At 27.9% G+C, this 24305-nt stretch overlaps 1 protein-coding gene across 1 annotated transcript; it reads right to left on the bottom strand.

Moving 5' to 3' along the window:
* Nucleotides 1-694: 694 nt before the first annotated feature.
* Nucleotides 695-12755, bottom strand: LOC129960882 (aminomethyltransferase, mitochondrial-like). The gene is made up of 10 exons (XM_056074593.1): nt 12549-12755; nt 7620-7658; nt 6933-6977; nt 5732-5963; nt 5481-5620; nt 4379-4451; nt 4092-4240; nt 3132-3318; nt 2205-2321; nt 695-1170 (listed from the first exon to the last, which is right to left on the bottom strand). The coding sequence occupies exons 1-10, from the start codon at nt 12633-12635 to the stop codon at nt 953-955; spliced, it is 1287 nt and encodes a 428-aa protein (XP_055930568.1). The 5' UTR covers nt 12636-12755; the 3' UTR covers nt 695-952.
* Nucleotides 12756-24305: the final 11550 nt, after the last annotated feature.

The following is a 24305-nucleotide window of genomic DNA, read 5'->3' as shown; positions in this document are numbered from 1 at the left end:
CAGGAAACAGTAAATATCTTTTTTACAATTCATATTTGTTTATTTATGCTATTTTTAAATAAGTGACTTTTAATAAAAATTTAATCCAAAATATGTAAGAATAATCATATTGCACTATAATTAAATTTAATTCAAACAAATGCTTATAAATTTATTTAAATATATGAATAAATGATAAACTATACATACAGTAATACAAAATATACAATAGCCAAATGATATAAATAATAACAAATTAAAGAAAAGGATAAAATTAAACACATAAAGGAAATTAATAATAAATTAAAGAAAAGGATAAAATTAAACACATAAAGGAAATTAATAATAAATTAAAGAAAAGGATAAAATTAAACACATAAAGGAAATTAATAATAAATTAAATAAAAGGATAAAATTAAACACATACAGGAAATTAATAACAAATTAAAGAAAAGAATAAAATTAAACACATAAAGGAAATTAATAATAAATTACAGAAAAGGATAAAATTAAACACATACAGGAAATTAATAACAAATTAAAGAAAAGGATAAAATTAAACACATAAAGGAAATTAATAATAAATTAAAGAAAAGGATAAAATTAAACACATACAGGAAATTAATAACAAATTAAAGAAAAGGATAAAATTAAACACATACAGGAAATTACAACAATTAAACTAAAAATAAATACAACTACACACATACCCAACTAAACCATCAAACGAATAAAAATACACAACACTACCAATTTTTGTTTATAAGAAATCATTCCCTAAACAAATTACGATGATTTCGGGTTTAAAAAACACATGAATCTTTCATTTGTAATCTCTAGCAATCCCACTGTACCCACATGTTCACCAACTATATGCTATCACAAAATCACTTGCAATATTTCAAAGGCGTTGAAATCTGGAACAGCACCTGCAAAAAGTATTGCAACCTAGCCCAAACATCAAATGAACCATTCAAAATAAATTTACATTAGTATACGTTCTATGCTTCACCAATGGCATTTCGGCAGCGGTGCCTTTAATATTTTTATCAAATAACAATTCTTTTCCACTTTGAGCAAATTCAGTAGCCACATATCCGATGCCAATATGTTGTTGAAGGCAGGGCGAAAAGCAGGCACTTGTCACTTTTCCTATCACATTTCCTTTTGGATCCATGATCGAAGCTCCAACTGCAAAATAAAGCGAATTTCCCAGAATGTGTTTTAAGAAAATAAGTTAAGCAATGCATAATTTTTGTACAGTATTATTTATTTTACTTCCTCTTTTACTGTGAAGCAACGCAAATCTAACAAAATGTTAATAAAGTTAGTTGATGAAAAAATAAAAGTTGGCATCCGAACAGAATTCATCGTCTGACCCATAAGTAGCATCTACCTGACATTATATTAGTCGCTGCTTTAAAACAAACACTAATATTACAATTAAAAGTTTTTTTTTTTTTTTTTTTTTTTTTTTTTTTTTTTTTTAGAAAAGTTCGTTTCAACAACCACTTTTTCTTTCTGTTGCATAAGTTATTAATACTTCAATAAGCCGATTCGAATGCCGCAAGCATTTACATTATAAGTGTAGATGAATGCACCTTATCCAAATCGTTCTTTAAGAGTCAGAAAAACAATTTTCTTGAGCTTAAAATTTTATTTATTTTCATTTCTATATTTGCAATATTTTTCTGTTATCATTCTTTATATTTCCAAAGTTTGTCAATAAGTTTTGAGTGTTACACAGGGATTCCTATCACGAAGAGTATTGACTATATTTAAGTAAATAAAAATACGTAATATTATATCTAATTTTTTTTTTCTTTTCTTTAAAAGAAGCCAAAAGTTAAAGTCATAATTTGAAATAATTCATATTCATTGCCCTAAACGTCCATAATAATGATTTAGAAGGATCTTGTTGGCGCTTTAATGCAAAAATAGATACTGTATCATTGTTTGAAAAGAGTTTTGAGTATAAATAATCTAATTAAAAAATGAAAATGATGTCTTATATCGCGATTTTGAGACCCGATTACAGAAAAAAAAACAAAAAAAACCCAGCGAAATTATCTGCTATCATATTGGTGAAAAAGTCTAGTTCTACTTTATGTATCAACCAATCAAAACTACACAGTCTCTACAGATGACTTTTAATACAGAATGTTATTGCAACACGTCGACCTGTTGAAAAATAACAGTCTTTTCACCTGAAAATAGTTACTTACCATTGCATGAGTCATTTGCCACAAATCCAATTCTCAAAATAGGATGTGACTTATCGTTAAGCTCTTTCAAAATTATGTCAGCTCCAGGGAATTTTCCCTCAATTCTTCGTCTATTTCCTGTCATAAATAATTAAAGGTCTTTAATATTTCAATAAATAAAGGTGTATCAGAAATTGTGTCGCTTATCACAAATAATAATTCATTATAAATAATAATGCATCGAACATGTTAACTATGTTTTATAAGAGCAGGCTCTCCTATAGCTTCCTAACTTTATGAACTAGCAAAGAATCTACTATATATTTTTTTCCTTATTCAATTCCTCTCTGTAAATAATTAAGGGTATTAAAATAAAATAAAAATCCTAAGAAAAAAAATCTTCATTTCTGATTGAAATGTGTAAAATTATAAGAGCATGATTACATTGAAATTAAAACATTTCATTGGAAAATTCAGTATCATACAGGACTAAAGTATTTTTAGTTCTCATCTTGAACAAGTTAAGGAGATCCCCACTAATTTCTGAATGTCAGACAAGATAATTTATAATACTAATTATCAAGATAATTGCTAATTATCAAGATAATTACTAATTATCAAGATAACTATTATAAATTATCAAGATAGTTTATTATAAATTATCAAGATAGTTTATTATATTTGTACCTCCTGAGACTGATATGAAATTGAGATGTCTATAATAAAAATTACATTTTTGAAATTATTTAAAACTGTTTGTTAAATTAAGGAATTAAATCTCAAATATACAAAATTATGTTAAGATCTTTCGTCTTGAAGTATTGAAAATCTTATTTTATTTTTCTAAGTTTCTCAATATAAATTTATAAAAACTCACAATGCACAACCCGTAAACTACTTTTAACTCTTCATCAAAACAAAATAATTTCTATTTCTTCGTTCACTTACCAATAAGACCATCTAATTTGGCTTGGACAGGTGTTATCTTTTCATTGTAATCAATTCCAGATAAGCAATGTCCAGCTTCAATTCTTAAGGCTTCTCGAGCTCGCAATCCAATAAGTAACAAGTTCTCTGAATTGTTTGAAACAGCATAATTTAAGAATTCCTCAGCATGTGCAGCTGGCAATGACATCTGAACAATAACAACAAATTTACGTTAATAATACAGACCATCAAAGAATGCCTTTTAAATAATAATGTAAAATAAAAATACATCATTGCTAGTTCTTGTATCTAAACAAGCATTGTTAAGGCTCATCTCTGCTTAATTGGTTCCACTACAGAAAGAATAAATAAATTTTCCAGTGAATAGAAATTAAAGTGATGTTTTCTGAAATGTACTATATTTAATTGAATTTTTTTAAATGCTCATAACCAGTTTAATTGAATTCAAATTTAATTGATAAATAGTTAATTTACTTTTGACTAATTAATTATGGATTAATTAATTATGAACTAATTATTAATGGATGAAAAATTAATTTCCTTTTATTGACAATGCAGTAGTTATAAATGAGGAATATGAGGAATCAGATCATAATATTTTTGAAAATCATAATGGGTAAAAGAAATTATTATCCTAAGCTGCAAAGGAAATTATTGATTCAAAAAAAATCTTTTCCAAAACCTTTACAATATCTGCTAGAAAGGAGAAAAGTGTGAAGAATAACAATTACTGAAACATTCCTTTACTTTACCAAGATTGCATAAATTCTAGGATTTTTATCAATATCAAATAATATTAGCAAAATCAATCGCTTCTATTTGCCACCAATCATGATTTAAAATAACTTTTTCCCAATTTATGTTTCGACGCGTATAATTATTTGGAATAGAATATACTTTTAAACAAAAAAATTGACTGGAATTGGAAAAAGAAGCCCGAGTCGTGTAGCAGTGCCTTACCATAAATCCATCTTCTCCGGTATCGCTGCAACGGGTCAGTCTCGCAACTTCAGTCCAGAAAACTGAATCTCCCTGGAGAGAATGCATAAAGGGAAGACAACGTACATTGTCCAAAATCAAAAGCTGAAGCAATTTAGAACATTCAGGTCCTGTGAAAAAGTAAAATTTTCAGTTCAAACTTGTACTTTATTGAAGCAAAATGCAAAATTTTATTTATTACGATCCGTTTCCTAAGTCGTATTAAATAAAAAAAATTAAAGGAAAGGGAAAAAGTTGTTCTTCCTTACCTTGGAATGTCAAAAGGGTCATGTCATTAGGAATTTTTATCTGTACTTCAGTTTCGAACATTGCCTTCTTTTTCTGAAAAAAATAAGGGTGTTTTTTTTTCACACTCTTTATATGGAAATAGTGTTAGTTTTGAAAGCTTAGCATTTCCAGATTCAATCTACCCGCAATTATTTGAGTGGAGCAATGATTCCTAATTCAAAACCTTATTCTATTAAGGATTCATAATCTTTAACATTTTTCAGAAAAATATTAGATCAGAGTAGAAAATTTTAAAACCCCTTTTCCACCAATTCAAATAAATAAATTTAATTCTCTTTCGAAACCATTAGGAATAAAACAAAGCCCTCACAATAAGAAAATTCTTTTTGCATTCCAAGTTTCTATCTGAGTTGCTGTGTCAGATTTTAATGCAATTACAGGAGGAGATCACTGAGTGTGAAATAATCCATAAGATCAGAAATAAACGAACTATGCATTAGTCTCATCTTCAGCTAAACGGAAATACATTCCTCAGTGCCATTACATTCTGACCGGAAACGAAGCTACATTCAAAATTAAGTCGCAGCTTACAGTTCTAAGAAACGGTTTCGACTTTAGACCATTTCCACTTAAGTCATTTGCACATTTTTGGTATTTAGGTGAAAAACCAAATGCGTGAGAGATCAATATATCGGACCTTCCATTTTTTAATATATTTTTTTACTTATTTCATTACCCATTTGAGCTTTTTGGAACTATTTAGTTGGTACGTTTCCCACGGCCATTGAAACAGCCATGTTTTAGCAAAAATATGACAAGCACATATTTAAAAGGCTTTTTGGGGCAGGCTTTCTAAAAGCGATATTTTAGAACATTGCTTCCATAAAATTTTATCGTAGAATGAAGTCATATATTCAATGATGCCATCATGATTCGAAATATAGATTCACATTTGGTAATTGTGAAAAAAAATTATGTAACCACTGAGCTCTGAAAAGATGTTGAAGTTCACATTAGTGAATATAAATTTTGAAATAATATCTATACGAAATCCTTAATTAATATTAATCCAAACAGTAGGTTTAAGTTGTAACGAAAAGCTAAAAGTTATAAAAATATTACCTGGATTTCTTTCAGAACCTTGGGAGTATTCGCAACAATGTGTAACTCATTCTCGTTTAGTTTGGTTACTACCAAGTCATCAATAATACCTCCTCGAGGATTGGTCATCAGAGTTGCCACAGCCTGATCAGGTTTCAATTCTGTTAAGAAAAAATACAAAAACCGAAATTTGTTGCAGGGGTTAATAATTAAATTTATATACTGAAATATCATGTTCATAGAAAATGAAGAATATTTTTTTTGTATCTTACCTTGCAGATCAGATGTTACCATTGTTTCCATAATTTTAGAGATGTTTTTTCCGCGCAAATAAATCTGAGGCCTGTAAGATGCATCAAAGACTGAAGTTTCTCTTCTCGTGAACAAAACTTCATTCGCAAATTCTGCATTTTTGTAAGAGATAGGCATTTTGTATCCTTTGAAGTTAGTGAATTTGGCACCTTTCTCTACATGCACCTTATGCAGAAGAAGCTCTTGGGGTCTCTAAAATAGAAAATAAGCAAATATTTCTCAAAAATCAGCAATTGATATTGCCTTCTTTTTTTAAAGAGAAATACATAATTGAAATAAAGGAAATATTTAATAAATATTGCAATCGGTGTATCAAATTTCTCGAAAAAATTGTTTTAGATACTCCTAATCTCTAATATTTTCTAGTTTCTTTCAGATTACCTGAGGAATAATGGCAAGAAAAATAGTGACCACCTAATGGGAAGAAAAGGGAGATTTCTTAGATAATGGATTGCAAACCCAGAACTTTACAACTAGAATTTCTATGTAATTCTTAGTAATAGGCAAAACCATTTATGTTAATTATCATGAGAATAAATATTGGATTAAAATTCATCAAGAAGATGTACTACAAAATTGTTTCTTTATTAAATATCAGCTTTTAATTGATGAATCTAAAGATTCATAAATATTTAATTTTCTGATGGTAAAAGAATCAAATTGAAATAAAAACATCAGACTTTTTTCGGACAGAAAGAGCTCTAGTTTAAGTAACTTTACTCGAGAAAAGAAAGAAAGGAAAAGAAAATGCGAATGCATCTTAGACATTAACAGTTGAAGACGGTAGATACATTGATATGTTTCTTATGGATTCAGAGACATATTTTTTTTCTTGATATATATACTACTAATACCTGTCATTAAAGAAAAGTAAATATTTCTCTTTTTTCAAAAAAAAAAAAAAATATGTTTAGCCACGCTTTTAAAGTTTCTGATCTTCTTTTCACCCCAGCATATTCAGTTTTTATTTGAATTCAATAATAATGAACATATTAAAAATATTTATTTAAATTTACAATGAGCTAGATTTCTCATTATTAATAATATTAAACCGCGTGCCGACTAAAATGAGTGTTGGGCAAGAAATGAAATCTAAATATCTTATGTTTTTGACGAATATGAGTATAATAACACTTTACATAAGTAGAAAACACAACTTACAACGTTATCAACGATTTCCTTGATAGTGCCTTGTTCAGCATTTTCCTGTAAATGAAAAACAGCATTGCATTAATTTTTTTATTACCTCTTTGAGCATGATTTACCATACTAAAATTTATTGAGCATGTTCATTTTATTAAGAACTCTTAGAAAACAGAAATGGTGTTGTCTTGGAATAAGCTCTTAGTCGTTTAAATAAACAACGCGCTATCAAGACTTTTCTGCTAGAACTGCCTTGTATCCCGTTCAGATAGTCGGGAACTTTACAAAGAAAGTAAAGGGAAAACAGTTAAGAGACTTATTTCAAATCGAAAATAAATAAATCTTTTAATGTGAATTACAACTCAGAGCTTCTTTGCAAATGAAAATTTGGATTAGTAAAGGAACTGTCAGAAGAATTATATATTATATTCTAACTTTAAATCAACGGATTCTAGAAAATTTCACTTTTTTATTTCTTTGTTGGGTCAATATTGAAAGAATGTAATTCTTTTTTTTCTCTCTCAAATAATTTTTAACTACACATTAAATTTTGATTTCTCAATTAGCTGTAGATAAAGATATTTTTGCTTTGCTGTTCGTTATTTGTACTAAGAATGCTAAAATAAACAAATTCATGAGGAAATTAAGCCGTAGTTAATAGATTGTTTCAAAATATCATCAAACAATTAAAAAAAGAAAACTTACATCAAGTTGAGCAGCGGCAGAAGAAATCACTCTCTTTATCTGTGAAAGAAGAAAAGAAAAATTTTATTATCAAAAAACTTAGTTTATGCCTATTTATTTATACCTCTCGATTTGCATTCAAAATATTTTATCCATTTATCCAGTTTTCTCTAATATTAATGCCGTAAGCTCGTTGGTAAATAAATAATTAATCAAATCTTACCGACTCATTTCATAAAACTGTGTAAGTTTTTTTTTTTTTTTTTTTTTTCAATTTTCATTTCAACAAGAGTTTTTACTACCAGAAATCTACTTCCTAACATTTTTAGAAGGAGGCAGCTGCAGCAAAAAATCTAATTTCTACCTAACAACGTGGAAGAAATATCTTAGCAAAGTTCATAATCTTCCTCCCCACATACTCAATGGATAACCTTTGGTCAGAATTGGGAGGTACAACTTAAAACTAGGATTTGGGACAAAATAATTCTTTTTTAAAAGAATTTGGTGAACTTAAAAAAAAAAACGTTTTTCCGTAAGGATGAATTTCATAGTGGAAAAAAATTCAGAAAGTAAACCAGAAAGAAAAGAACACTTATGGAAGACAGATACAAAAAAGAAACTGACAAATTTCTAAATGCCATCCTGACAGAAATAAAATTAATGTTTCTCTGCCAAAAATAAAATTAATTAAAAGAAAGGTGGTATGGATAGAGAGATAAAAGAAAAGAGTTATAAAGGAAGTAAAGGACATATTTTTTGATTTCGAAATTTCGAGGAAGTTCAAACATTGGAGGGTAAAATCCCAATAATATATATGGCGAAAAAATTGCAACACTTCTAATAATAAGGAAACATCAATGCTGAAAAGAAAGAGACAAAGTGTTATTATCTTTTTTGAAATCAAGACCACAGGTGGAAAGAAATCTAAAGAGGAAGTATAGTGTATCATTTTGAAAGATATTTAGTAAGCGATTTGAAAAGAAAAATTGTTACTCTCTGACGACATCAAAGTGGGCCAATATAGAGTTAACAAATCAATTTATTAGAAAAAAAATGCCAATATTGCTCAAAGTTTGCTTTCGGGTTTAAATTGATAAATTTAAAAAAAAATCAGAAAAGGGAGCAGGAGGAATGAAAAAAGGAAAGTGTTAGAGCCTTGTAAACTATGGATCATGTCCTGAAGTCAGGTGTTGCAGAAAGCTATTGGAAGTTGCGAAAATTCTTACAATGACTCACAAGAAAATCACCTTCGCTTAAAAGATTTCATGAAATATTTTTAAAATGTTACTTGAATACAATTTCATGTCAATCAACAATAAGCTCAGCTCATTTATTATATTTTTCAACTAAAATGTGAGATACAAGAATTATTGTGAAAATGGTGTCAAACTAGGCGCAGGCATAAGGTCAACACCAAGTACAAGTCGACACCAAAACTGCTCTCGTGTTGCTTGAATCCGGTTCCTTAATATAATTAAACTACGATACAAGAAAACGATATAATGGATTACAGAAAATTTGCTTAGAATTGAGTTGATAGTGAATTTCTTTATTATTATATAAATTAACAACTAAGACAGAATGATTAACTACTTAATAATGCAATTAAGTAATTTTTTGTCCAGAAAGACATTGAAACAACATACTGAATTTCAGCGATATAATTTGTTATCAGTTAAAATAATCGATGAATGTATTATATAAAGGTTTGAAATATTTTGGAATTTTGCAGAAACTATCAGTTATTAGAGTATAATTACTTTGTTAAACAATGATTTGAAGAAAAGAAAATAAAGGTTTGCAAATAAGACAAATTTAAATACTTTAGAAAGCAGTATTACTAAAAAAAATAAAAATAATAACGAAAAAAGGCATGAACTAGTGTGCTACAGTTGGTACAAAAAATGTCGAAAAATTAAAGGGAAACAGGTAAAAAAAATTTTAAAAAGAGAAGGTGATTCATTCATTTATATTTCGTATTCTATTTTTTATGGAAACAGGATGAAACTTTTAAAAGAAAAAAAATCGAAATATTACTGCCGCATTCATGAATTTATACATACGATGTATTAAAATTATTAATTAAAATCAATGTTTACATTTATGACTGAAAATGTCAGTTCAAATAATGCTTCAAAAATATCCCACCAAGAGTTCAATGTGCTTTCAATTCTTTTTTACAAAAAATGCTTACTTTTATCTTATTTTTAGGTCCAGATGAACCCAACAGCTCAAAGATACACTTTCTCCCTGCTTTCTCACAGTTATGCGATAAGAATAGCTAAAGAACGAGGACTTCTTTCAAAGAAATCATCTAACACTCTAAGCTTGTCAGTTTTCTGAGAAAAGGCTACACTTCAAAACGTTTTTTTATTATTATTTTTAATTTGTCGAGGAATCATATATCTTCAAATCCATCCGCAATTGCAGAATCTTAGCAATAAATTTTTCATCAAAAACTACAGCAGGTTGTTGATGGGAAAAAAATTAATCTTGATGTTATTCAAGATCAAATTTCTAATCACATGGGAAAAAATGCTTGAAAAAAAAAAGAATAGAAAAGAAAATTCGATTAACATCCCCTTCACATTTGAAGTGAAAGATAATACAGGTTCGGAAAATTAAAAGAGAAATTTTATAATGCAGAAATATGAGGAAGTAGGAGGGGGAAAAAAAAGAAAAAACTGTGAAAAACAACCATTTTGCAAATGGCGAGAATTTCAAAAAGAAGGTACAGAACAAAATGGAGATGGGGAAAGAATGAAACATTTAAGGACACCAATAAAGATGGTGGTGGTGGGGAGCTTTGTTCCGAAACAAGCTCCCCCCCCCCAGTTGAAATGTGGAAGGGATTGAAAGAATGTCCAGTTGCTTGAGAGATAGAAAAAGTGACGAATACAATTCAAATGAACGTGCCACATCAATATAGATTTAAAAAATGACCGGCGAATAGAAGAAAAAAAAAACATACAATAGATTTTAGTTCTTTGATTAAAAATACATACACATACAAATCACTACTTAGAATCAATTAAAATGTTAGAAATGCAATTTAGTTTATAAAAGTCACCCTTTTATAATTTTTTACTCAATAGAAATTGTCTATTTAATTATTTTTTACATTATACAGTTTAAAAACTATTATTGATTGAAGATAAATATAGCTTTTTATTAAAAAGAAAATTGATTCTATATTCAAATGGCATTTAAATTGCGCTCAATTTTTATTTTACTAATTTGTTTAAAATTGTTTTTAAATTTGAATCTTGCAATTTTTTTATATGAGAAATATTGAAAAGAACTCTCTTTACAAGAATACAGTCCCTATCCTGATATAATAAATAACAGTCTTAACTACATTAGATAGAAGATATTAATGCAGCAAAGATATTTTAAATTGTATTTCTCTAGTAGTATCACTATACTAATAATAAAATCCCATTAGATAAAGAAGAACCTTTTTCGAAGAAAATAAGCAATTGAAATAAAAAGGAGAAGAAATCTAATTCAAAGTCGAACTTTTTTTATACTGTATGAATTCAAACAGACAGACTGATTTCAGGAAATTAAATGAGCAGATCAGACATAAGTCTGTCCTAATTTTCTTAAATAAAAAAAATATATACATTAATAAATAGAAAAATCAAGACTCCGATTAAAACTAGCACAAATTGGTAAATTGATAGTTTTCATAATCTAGGCGCTTCGATGCGACTGAGAGCAGCAGGAGAAAGTAGGTAACTAACTACTTTCTCCCAGATCAAGGTCGCACGTGAGAGGAAAGCAAAATAACGTAGTTAAGTGTGTCATGATGTTAAAAGTTTGCCTCGCCATATAGGATATATGTTAATAGAAAACTATTAAATAGAGGCAATAATTATAAATTAGGCACTAATTTGAACTCTGTATAAATTATTCGAAAGGTAAACAAAAAGTCTCAGGTAAAAAAAAATAATAATTAATGCTAATAAGGAATGGTACCATTTGAAAAAAACATTAAATCGACACAAATTCACTTATATGCAAACTTTAGTCATTATCAGTAAAAGAAAATTTTAAAAATAAAATATATATTATGTTTAAACATAATTTTTAACACTTTGTAGTTCTGAATATATATATAGATAAATAGAGAGAGTTAGCAAGTGTGAAGTTATGCAAAATGCAAATTAATATTGCAAGTTATATAAAATTTCATATCTTGAAATATTTACGAGTCAATATATTTATCGGCATTTGCTGGATTTAGAAACAGAAAATAAACATCCTGAAGCTTAATATACTTAAAGAATAAAAAAATGTTGAATAAGTCTTTCCAGTTAAGAGTCTATTAAAATAAAGTTAGGGATGAAGTTTGATTTTGCTAATTATTGCTTTTGTTTTTAAATATAAATTTTTGTTGTTTAGTTCCCATTTGTTATTATTATTATTAAAATTTAGATTTGAAGAATATTACGATTATGAATCCAAAAATATTTCATTCACATAGTTCTCCTTTTTTTTATGAAGAGCAACTAAAGATCAGGTTTTTCTCAAGAATCTAATAAATATAAATCCATTAGTCCAATTACTTTAAATTATATAAAATTTCTTATCTTGAGATGCTTATTTCTAAATTTCATGAATGCCAGTATATTTATTGACATTCCTGAGGGTTAGAAATATCGAGTCATTTTGCGACACATATGTAATGTTGAAAAGTACTCAGTTTTGAAGAGCAAAAAATAACTAACGATTATATCCAAATTAAAAAAAATATCATAAAGCCAATGAGACCGCGAGAAATATTTTAATAAATTTTAAAATATACATAAAAAAACATTCTAAAATATTTGTGGAAAACTAAGACTCTTTTTAAAGAAGCCGCCTCTAAATAAAAATAATTTTAAAAAGTAGATAGATAAAATCAGAGTTAAATTTCGTTTTAATTTAATGTTAAGATATACCTACCGCAATTGATAATGATGATCTTCCGTTTTTTGTGAAGGGAGAATTCATAATTCCCCAACTAAAAAGGGTAGAAGCCCTTGCTATCATCTTTAAAATGTTAATATTTCTAGAAAAAATTATTCTACTTTATGTATAGGTCTAATTGATTCCGAAAGGAGACTTCAAACGTGCCTATTTGACTAAGACGCAGAAGATGAACTGAACAACTTTCTGCTAAGTTTCGGAATGACTACGCATGGTTTCACTAACTCCTGTTTTTCTCATTTGCTTTGCGGGATCAACCAATCGCGTCAAGGTCTGACGTTCTCTAGCATGCAACTGGTTTTTAGTGTTTAAACAATAAAAGAAGAAAGTCATCCACCATTAATTTATGCATTTTATTCCTCGATTTTTCTTTCAATAATTTGGATAACATAGAATTTTCAAAGAATTCAATTATGCACTTTTCTCTTATATATCGGAAGAAACGAAAACTGTTTTCTTTCTATTTCATTTTAAATTTAGATTTAGAAAATTGTTTTACACTGTAAGATGGATTTCTAGACTTTTGATATTTCGTTTACTCAAGAATCGTGAATCATCGAATTATGTTTTTTGCACCTTTCCTTTTATACTTATAATTTTGAAATGATTTCAGCTCCAGTTTTTAAGAAATTTTGCTTTTATTCCCTTTTTTCTACTGAGAGTAAAAATTATTTTTTCTTAATTTTCTTAGCTGTCGCTCTTTTATTCAAAATTTTATATTTAACAGAATGTATAAAAAAATAATAATTCATTGCATTCAATTTTTAATATTTTCTTTTTTGATGTCCAACTAAAAAAAAAGTATATAGTTAATAATTTCTGCGGTAATTTTTATTTCCTTTGTCATAATTTTTGGTTGATAAAACAAATTATTATTGAATGAAAATTAATGTTGAAATTTTAAATTTGAAAGCATTAAGCTCCAAAAAATATCTCAAAACTTTCTTCATATTTCAAAATATCATTACTGTATTTACTTTATGACGCGATTACATAATTAATATTATATAACTCAAATTAAGCTAAACAGAATTAAATGCTTTTAGTAATTCGAAATAAAATATACTATGGTTCTTAAAATTTAAACATTGATTTTCATTCAATAATAATTTGTTTTCTCATCAAAAAAATTATAGTAAAAGGAATAAAAATTACTGCAGAAATTATTAACTATATACTTTATTTTTCAGTTGGACATTGAAAAAGAAAATACTAAAAACTGGAGGCAATGAATTCTTATTTTTTAAACACTAGGTTAAATATAAAAATTTGGATAGAAAAGTGGCAGCAAAGAAAATTAAGGGAGAAAAAAACAATTTTTATTCTCCTTAGAAAAAGGGTAAACAATTTTAAAAAACTAGAGCTGAAATCAATCATATCAGAATTATAAATAAAAAAAAAAGGGAACAATTTTAGCAAAAAAAAAAAAAAATTCTAACAGTATGTGACTATTGAGATTTTTTTTTAGAAACAAGTGTTTCACTACTGGATTTTTTTTTGTTTAATTTCAGATGGAAGCGGCTTTACCTAAAGATATAATTGCTTGACAAAACTATACACTGCATTATAATCTTGCTTATTGAAATCGAAATTGCCGTTTCTCTCATCCCGCATAAAATTTTGAACCTTGGGTAAGTCTGCGAATACCTTGTATGGCAATGGCGAACAATTGTTACGAAATGTTGATCTTTGGCGCAAAATTAACAATATTACTCAATCTATCCTGTGATGCTTGGCGCTTAAATTCTGGCATACTGCTAATAGCACCCGAAAATAGAATTGGTGTTTTAGACTCGGTATTTCTAATCGATTGAGCTCAAAATTTGGTACAGATATACAATTGAAGTCACAAAATCACATGCCAAATTTGATATATTTAAGTGGAAGCGTTTTTGAGTTATCGCGTTTACGTGCTTCTGAAAGTACAGGCTGCCAGATGGACAACCCCTTATTGAATTTGACTCAAAATTTTGATTAGTGTCTGCACTATAGATGTTAATCTTTGTATTAAATTTTAACCATCTAGCTCTCTTCGTTTTATATATATCGTGTAAAATTATATCCGAACAGCCGGACAGACAAACTTTATCTGAATGGATTTTGCTCAAAATTTGATAGAAATCTAAAAATTTGGTGCAAAAATCATAAAACAAATTTCATTTCTTGATTAAAATGTTTTTAAGTTATCTTTGTCACAAACATACACAAATGTTTTTTTTTTTTTTTTTTTTTTTTTCTTTTCCGAATTAAAGGATTTCTAAAAAGTGGAGATCCTGTCAAAATCCCAAGTTATTATTTTTTGTTATTACACAGTTTATTTTTTTTGTTATTATTATTATTATTATTATTGTTGTTGTTGTTGTTGTTACGATTTTGTTATTTCTTTACAGTTCGAATGCGAGAAAATGAAATGGGCCGCTGTGGCCTGGCGGTAAGGTCTCGGCTTCGGAACCGGAGGGTTTTCAGGTTCGAGACCTGATTCCACCGAAGAACCGTCGTGTAAGGGGGTCTGTTGCACGTTAAATCCGTCATGACCAAACGTCCTCCCGCTGGTGTGGTGCGGTGTGGAGAGGGGGGTGCCAGCTCAGGTGTCGTCCTCGTCATCTGACCGCGGTTCAAAATTACGAGGTCCGTCCCAAAATAGCCCTAGTGCTCCTTCAAACGGGACGTTAATATAACTAAACCAAACCAAAAGCTAGAAAGTGAATGCGAGCGACCAGGGAAAGTAAATACTTTCTCCCGGTTCAAGGTCACACATGTAAAGAAAGCCGGGAAGGGCGATAAACTGTGTCATGAAGCGGAATACTTTTCTGCTGTTGTAGTAGAAAAAGCAAATGCCGGATAGTCAAATTGCGATGATAACGAATTCCCCTCTGCAGTTCTTATATTAATAACTTTTATTTCAACAAGTAAGAAAAACTATATAAAATTAAGAAAATAAAAGAACTACGTCATATTAAAAATATTTACGAAATGCTGTTCTATGTTCAGCGACGCTATAGGATGAACACAGATATGATTAATTGTTATTTTATATTAGTTTGGGGTAGTAATCTATCTAAAATAAATATAAAATATTCACGTAACTGAAACATTTCATGATTTTGAAAGAGCTGTACAAAATTTAAATATCTTACAAGCAACAAGAGAAGTTAATTCATGTCTTAATATATAACAGCATAATTTTTTTTAAATTTTGAATTTGGATTTAATTTTAGATTTTGAAATTTCATTATGCTCATACTTAACTCTTTCTTTCAACCTAATATTCAGCAAGCGAATAATCTAATTTCAAGATATTAAATATACTTTGCATTAGGAGAAAGATTTCAAGTCTTTCTCATATGAAAAGGAACTGGAAATTTAGAAATCGGACGGAAATAAAAATTAATTAATTAAAATAAAAATTAATTAATTCGATTAATTTATTTCCATTTTAGTATAAAGCGTTGATTAAAACATAAATAAATTATTTAAACATTTTTCAATCTAAAATGTTCCAGAAATTGCTCGTAAAACTTGCTAAAGAGCATTTAGCCTTTTAAAATAAAAATTATATCTTTAATAAGTAAAGATTCCTCATATAAAAATTCAAACTGCTTTAATAAATTCAGAAACTAATTATTTTTCAAAAGCGTTTCAATTTGGGAGAAGAAAAAAATTATTTTGAAACCAGAAAATCTCCGAATAGTATTTCATCAATAAATCAACTGAACAATGGCTACTTATTCAACAATCTGAATTTTTTATTTTTATTTTAAAAGAAAATAATTTAGCATGAAAACAAAGTTTGAAATGATAACTCTTGAACAAGGTTGGAAATGATTGCTTCTAAATAATATAAAAGCCACGCAATCCTCCTTATTTCAGATATTTGACTGCTTTTCTATCTATTGATATTTCTTGAAATTTAAAAGCAGTAAATTACTACAAGAATCTATTTTTGTTTTAATGCCATAAATTATACTTGCCTCAGTAGTAAATGGACGTACTCCAATTTGTATTGTAAAAACCTTCAACAATCTTTTTTTGGCAAAGGTGGAAGCTCTAGATAACATCATGGATAGCATCTTCTCCGACTTGGTACACTGGACTTCCAAAAGCAACTTCAAAAACCTTATTTAGTAGCCGCGGGGCAGAACCGTTAGGGGTGAATATCGCTGGGGTGCGCAGTTCACTTCCAACAACAGCTTCAAAAAACTTTAGCAGCCACAGGGCAGAACCATTAGGGATGAATATCGCTGGGATGCTCAATTCACTTCCAACAACAACAACTTTAAAAGAACTTCTTAGTCAGCAAAAGAACTACACTGTTGACTGGAAATCTTCAGAATGACTGCTATGCAAAACTTCCGAGCTTATATACTAACCATAGCCCCTCCCTTTTTCTGCACTTACAGAATAAAACTTGTTCTGATATGTTCAAAAAACGTGATTCTCCATTAATGCGTAATTTTTTTCCTCTTCAGCACTGGTATCTCACAGATGAAAAAAATCAATTAGCTCTTGACACTTTTTATTGCAGTAGATAAGAAGAATGAAGCTTGCTAATGGACTTTGGCGCCGTTACGAAAATAAAAGTCTCATTTTTTTTAAAAGTTGTTTGTGACACATTATAGAATTTAATTATTTGATTGCTATATCTAATGCCAATGGCGGCTGGTACATATTAATAAAGAAAGCGCTTTAATTTTTAATCCTACATTAAACAGTGATGCATATTTCTTTCACTAATGGTGTTGCATTTTAAAATTAATTTTGAAAAATCAATTTAAATTACTTTGATTCTAATATTTCTTTTACTTGATACTGATATATTTCAATTAAAAAAATAGGGAAACGACCATTTTTGCTCAAAAATTTAAGTAAAAATTTGTAAATGTGCTTTAATGCCACATGTAAGAAATTGCGTACTCTAAGCAGCATATAAAATTTCAAAGTATGAATTAATTTTTTTTTAATATTAGTAATGGTTTTAGTCCTCCGCAAGAGGTATATCAAGAATACGAAATGAAAAATTGTTTCCATTAAAAAATAGGTATTTGATTCTCTTGGGCTTATAAGCGTTTTGGGTGAACTAATTGTACTATTGGCAATAATGCTTCATTCCTTGTCAGAATGTGTTGTATGAAAAATTTTCCAATTTGCACCATTCATAAAGACAGTGTTATAATTCGGTTCCAATACCAGGCTGGTGGGAGATTTTTTTTGTGTGTGGCTTTTGCTAATAAATGCATATTTTAATACCTATTATTCACAGGCGTTTGCAAAATAACACAGATTAATTCACATCTTATTTATATCTAAGTAATTAAGAATTTAATATCTAATTTAGTTATAAATGATTATTTGCACAAATTAAATACTTGTAAAGGAATAAGAGTTGTGCGATCGAACAATTAAGAATAATAAAAAGGAATCAGTGATATAATCGTATATTAAATGTACCTTATGGATATCGGAAACGAATTTTCAGATTATTTAATTTTTATAACAATATAAGATAATAGTTGAAACAAACAAAAATAGTTATTAACTTATTTTTAAACTTGACTGTTCAGCGATATATGTTAAGAACGCACATTATTTAAATTAGCCTTGTTGGGCAGTGTCTGAAGTGAAATCAATCAAATAAAATGTTAAAAAATATCTCGAAATTAAATTTTGCTTCTTCATAATCAATAACAGCTAGTGCTGTTATTTTAGGTGAAATAAATAAACACCTTTTTAAGGAGATTCGGTAACCTCAAGGTTTTTTTTCTACAGTTTCAACAAAATCTGCTTTATTTTGCTGTGATTCGATGAAAATTGTTCAGAAAGTTAGATTTTTAAAATATTTTTCCTTTTCACAGTTTAAACTTCAAAAAATGTTTTTTAAAAATTACCAGTTTTTTTTTTTTTTAAATGATTCTTCTTATTCAGTTTTCAATAATCCCTGATCATTTTTTTTTTTTGAAAAATCTTATTTTTGAACTTTTTTTAATGGGATTTGGCGTACAATTTTCAATATCTGAATTAATTTCGGGAAAAAAAAGTTCACATTTTTTTTAAATAACCAGTTTTTTCACTTTCGCTATTAAAAAAAAAAATCTTTTTCTAATCAATATTTTTAAAAATCAGTGCCCTTTTCTATTAAGTTGAAAGTTCTGAATTTACAGAAAGAATTTCAAATAATTTGAATAAAATGCATGTGACTTTTAGCATTTTGTAAAAGGAATTATTTCGGGAAAATCAAACTGTGAAAAACAGATTTAAAAATTCCAATAAAGAGATATCACAACTAAATGAGCCTATATCATGCCAAGTTTTTTTTCAGCAATAATTAAACATTTTTTAAGCAAGAAAGTAATAATTTTATAAAATTTTGTTGTTTACATACTGAATAATTGTTCTAATATAATTTCATGTTCACAGATAATAAATAATAAATAATTGAAAATTTTAAAAATAATATTTTTAAATTTATTTTAATGTTTTTATAGTCAATATGTTTAAGAAATCAATCTTAAGTTTTCTTCTTCAAATGCTTATTAATGCCTAACAGTAATTGTAAACCATTTCAATAAAATATAAATTGAAAAGACCATTTGAAACAAGCAAAATTTCTAGAAAAATGAATTGAAAGGAAATCGTTTAAACACGTCAATACAAAATTTTTATTCTTTTTTTTTTTTTTTTTTTTTTTTTTTTTTTGACTTGAAACAAAACTATACTGTGAATTCAGTTGTGACTTTAGCCGTATTGAAATTAAAATGCTTTTGTAACTATACACAAAATCATTAATTTCGGTTTCCCTAGTGAATATGACAGCCAAATATCAAAACTGTTTTTTGAGGCTGTTTTATTTGGAAAATCTGATTAAAGCGCTCTGTACATCTTACTTTTCATAATAAAATGATATTTCTTTCTTGCATTTTCAAATCTATTAAAATTAAAGAATATCTTAATTAAAATGCGTTTAAATATATATGAATTCATTTCATTTCATATATATTTAATTGCAAGATGATATCGCATGTTAAAATTTTTATAAAAACTGATTTTTTTTAATGTTTTTAACTTGATGGGTAAATATAAGACAGAAAGGCTAGGGAAGTTACAAATAAACATTGTCTAAATAATAAAGTTTTCAGTAAAGTGTTTTATTTTATTTTAAATCATATAATTTGGTGGCTTTTCTGTTAAAACATAAAATAAAACAGTGAAAGAGGGCATGGTCCATGATACCACATCTGCCAAAATGACTTCGTATCTCGCAAACCGTTTGTTCACTCCTTTTGAAATTTTCAGAGAATTCAGACATAGATCTAGAGATAATTTTAAACACAAAAATTTTAGAAAAACATTATTTTCATTGAGTTTAGAGTACTAATTCGACTTAAAATAAAACACCTATTTCTCAATAAAAATCAAAATGTTAATACCAAAGTATTATTGAGAAAGTATTTTTGGGGAGAATATTTTTTTGTGATAATTTTTGAAACTTAAATATTTTTTAACTGCAAGTTTGCATTTTTTAAATCCTTCAAACTAAATCAATTATAACTTACTTTAAAAATAAGACTTATACTGTACAAAAATTATTTATATAATGAAAAATTCAAAACAATCTCTTAAACATTTAATTTTTTTATAAAACGTTTTTCCTTAAATTTGATGTGCCTTAAAAAAAAGCAATAGAACAGTTAAATTTGAAAGCATAAATTATCTTCCTAAAATTATGTTTCGGAAAGAAATTAGTTTCAGAACAAAGTTGAAGAAACTTGAAATTACCTTTAACTATGCAGCTTTTTTGCCATTATTACCTAATCTATAAAATTGCTTTTAACAATAATATTTTCCCCAACAAACACTTCAATATTTCTGCTATGTTATGATGGTAATGCATATATGGATAATTCAAACAGCATTTCATATCGTATGAATAATGTGATATTCTTCAAAATTAGATATAATAATATATTAAATTTCCTAAAGATGGAATTTTTTTTTTTCTTTCATATTTAAAAACAAAAAAAATAAATTATACCCAATTCACTCACTCTTTCTAGAGCTTTCTGTTTAAGTAAGTTAAACTGGATAAACCTTTAAGATGCTTAACATATTTTATAATTTATTCCAATCATGTTAAGAAGCAATTCTCAAAAAATTAACAGAAGGTTCTAAATAAATAACATTTTATAATGAAAAACACGCTGTATGAAGGGAATAGAAAGCAAAAATTATCTTTATTAAAAAAAAATTTTATTTGAAATGTATGCAACAATTATAAATAACCAACATTTTAAGTGTTAAATAAAAGAACGAACTACATTGTTTCTGACGTTTTTTTTTTAAAGAAAAATGATAAGCTATTATAATATTTGGATTTTCTTTTTGGAAATTTCAGAGGAACTGTACTTTAATGAATAAATATATATAAAAAATACAGTGCAGAATTTTTATTTTGTATCAAGACTAATATTCCGTATATGAACAATTGCTCATGTTTTTACGGTATAGTTGCCGCCCTCTTAACCCGAAAGGAAACTTTAGGTCATCCTTTCATTTGATGCTAGTTTCAACGGTCCGTTCACTTCATTCCATATAAAATTTGTTTCGTAATACATTTGGATGTTTTCCGAGGTAGTTTGAATGAGACGCTTTCTTTCAGTACATATCTGGTTTAAATTTTAGCTTTTATTTGCCTTTGAACTTCCTTTTCACAGATAAGTTTTATACCCTAGCCCTTAGTCCTTTTATTTTTTTTTTTAACGCTTACATGGAGTAGCTCAAATATTCTTAATATTTTGTTTAATACAACTTTTCTCATACGCCAACTTTCCAATCAATTAGACTCCTTTGTAATAGCAAATAATTAAATGTTATTCGCTTTTAATTAATTTTAATTAATCGTAATGTTAGTTTCTTAAAAAATTAAATTAAAATCAATAAAAATAATTTTTGGAAGGAAAATTAGTGGGTTCAAAATGTGTATCTCCTAAAAATCCTTACAGAACTGAATCCTTCTATGTGAACATGTAGAAATATTTTTTTTTTCTTTTTTGCGCAGTTTAAAATTCAGAATCCAAATAATATGAAGATGAAAGCAAACACATTTTATTTGCATTTTGACACACTTGATGTATATTATCCACCCTTTTCTAAAAAGATATGAAGAAGGTCACGTATAGACTTTCTCTTCTCCCAAGGGGATACAAATATTTAAAAAAAACTTAACTAACTTTCCCCTATCAGATCTCAAAAACACCAAGTTTTTTTTTTAATTTTGTTTTGGGAAATTTTTTTCGTGCTTGCTCCCAAATTGTAAAAAAGGTTTGTACTTTGTGCTTTCTCCTACACTTGAATAAGACCATTAGAAATCTTACGAATCTAAAGAATAAAAGCTAAAGAAAACGCAACTCGCTTTTCTCCTCAATGCAATTGACTGAATCATGCGCTGTGCCCTCTGGTTATGGAGCCCGGGGCCTTTTCTCTGCTTACTTTATCCACTCTCTCTAGAGAATTGGTCAAGTGTGAACGACAGAGCCACAAAAAACGACAAGCGCTTTTAATCCAGCCCTTTCATTCCTTTTCAATCCTTTTCACCCCTGAATGTTGACTTCCGACAAACAGACGGCGGTTTTCTTTGACGGACAAGCGCCTCATCTTTGTGGTAGCCCTAGGCAGGTGATTATTTAATCAGTTGTTCTTAAAATTTGTACTAATAGAGTCTAGAGTTTTTTTTTTTTTTTTTTTTTTTTGATGTGCAGAGCTTTAAAAACTCCAAAACATGAACGCGCATTTTTTAAATGAGAACATTCAATATTTTATATTATCATTTAAAAATGTCTATAAGCGTTTTTAAAAGGTCTCTTGTTCAACATCTAGGTTACTTACATCTTTAGGGATATAGTCTATGTTCTGTCATAATATCACCTGCACAAGTAATATTTAAGAAATTTTCTCAAATCCTCTAATTCCAGATTCTTAATAATTTCCAGTTATACCTGGACAATAGTCACCTTTAGAGAAGGAAACGTTTTATTTATATATTTATATAGAAGGAATATTTGGAGCAACATGAGTTCCATAATTAAATAAACGACAACAGAAAATGCGATTCTATTAAAAAGGCTGCTTTTGTTTTTGATCTATAAATCTAAAAAGCAGCAATCTGGTTTATAATTTCGATTGAAATTTGCATTTACTGCTTGCAGCCAATACTATACTAACAAAAAGTGGGACCCAGGAAAAATTCAAAAAATAACTCTTTCCCTATTTTTCTTTCTTTTGAAATACAATCCAGATATTTTTACACAATTTTACTTCGCATGTTTCATGTTTGTAAGGATGGAAATTTGTAATGGATTTATTTGTCACTTCCTCGCGTGCTAGTTTTCTAAAATTTTGTATTATTATTGGCAGTTCTTGATAAGAATAGAGTATTTCAATAATGAAATAACTTTTAATTATTATTTAATACATTAATTTCGTTGAAACTAATTTCAGAGTGGAGGTGCCATTTAGATAATTATTTGGAAAATGTTTCTTAGATTCCAAAATATTGGTAACCACGAGCTACGAAATATATTACGAATATTAAAATCTAAAGAGCAAAAAAATTTTTAAAAATAGAAAAAGGTAAGAAGTTGAAAATAATATTTTTGTAACATCAAAAATCAAGCAATATTATAAAAAAGTTAAACACAACGCACTCGTAACAAAGAAATTCTTAGATATTACAAATATGATTATAATTTTAATTTATTCTGAGTAGAGTTACTTTGAGTATTTTATACTTTTACGGTTTTGTGCTGATATTCAAATTTTGATGGAAATTAATTTAACTAAGAAATTAAAAATATTATAAACATATAAGAATTAAAAAATATTTTTAGGATGTGAACTATTCTTTTTTTAACCATAATTTTAACGATGACTGTGACTAGGGCAATACCCTACCTACCCCACCTTAGTTACGCTACTGATTCCACTAACTTTAAACTAGGGTTAGGCCTGATTTCACTGTATCAGGCATAGGTTGCTACGATTATACATAATATTTTTGTACTTATACAGATCGGTCACCGATTCTTTTTCCGTTCGAATAAAACCGAATACTTGGTGGGAATCAGTTCTAGCTCTTGCGTCGAGATTAGGATTCAGTTAATACTTGGTTTTGCAGTATCAGAAACAGATTCATACTGATACTTGGAAGAACCTGACACTTTTTTTGTAATTTTAAATTGACCTGACTATTTTTGTATTTTTAAATTAAAACGTTAACGTCCTATGACTTTTGGAGTTTTAGGGTATATGGTATGAATTTATTCCAAATCATTTACTGCCCATTATAAAGGCGTAATGGTATGATTCTTCTAAGGTGTGGTGGCAGAAATATCAGTTTTGTTTTAGAACAGGAAAAATTTTGATTGAACTCTCCATTATTCGGAACGAAGAACGGAATTATCAAGAGAATATTTTTCCATACCCAGTCTTGCTTTAGGCTATACAAAAAAATGTGATAATTTATTATTTAAATGAAGGTCAAAATAGTTGAAAGAAGGAATAGCTATGATAAAAATATAAAAATGAAGATAAATATTTTTGTTTTACATGTTTTGAAAGAATTATTCAAATCTACGGGGAATTTTTTTATTCATAATGTTTTGATAAATAAAAGAACAGTTTCTGTAATCCTAAAATAAATGCGCGTGAAAACTATTTGAGGCTGAACCTTTATATTAAGAA

Source organism: Argiope bruennichi, chromosome X2, assembly GCF_947563725.1.
Source record: "Argiope bruennichi chromosome X2, qqArgBrue1.1, whole genome shotgun sequence".
NCBI lineage: Eukaryota > Metazoa > Arthropoda > Arachnida > Araneae > Araneidae > Argiope > Argiope bruennichi.
Note: the sequence above shows the minus strand (reverse complement) of the source record. Positions and strands in the feature narration are given on the sequence as shown.

Excerpts from the sequence above, each read along its gene's own strand:
- LOC129960882 (XM_056074593.1), bottom strand. The coding sequence starts at position 12,635 with ATGATAGCAAGGGCTTCTACCCTTTTTAGTTGGGGAATTATGAATTCT. Across the intron at positions 6,978-7,619 it reads CTGCCGCTGCTCAACTTGAT|GAAAATGCTGAACAAGGCAC; the intron begins GTAAGTTTTCTT and ends TTTCATTTACAG. Across the intron at positions 5,621-5,731 it reads GGTAACATCTGATCTGCAAG|AATTGAAACCTGATCAGGCT; the intron begins GTAAGATACAAA and ends TTTTCTTAACAG.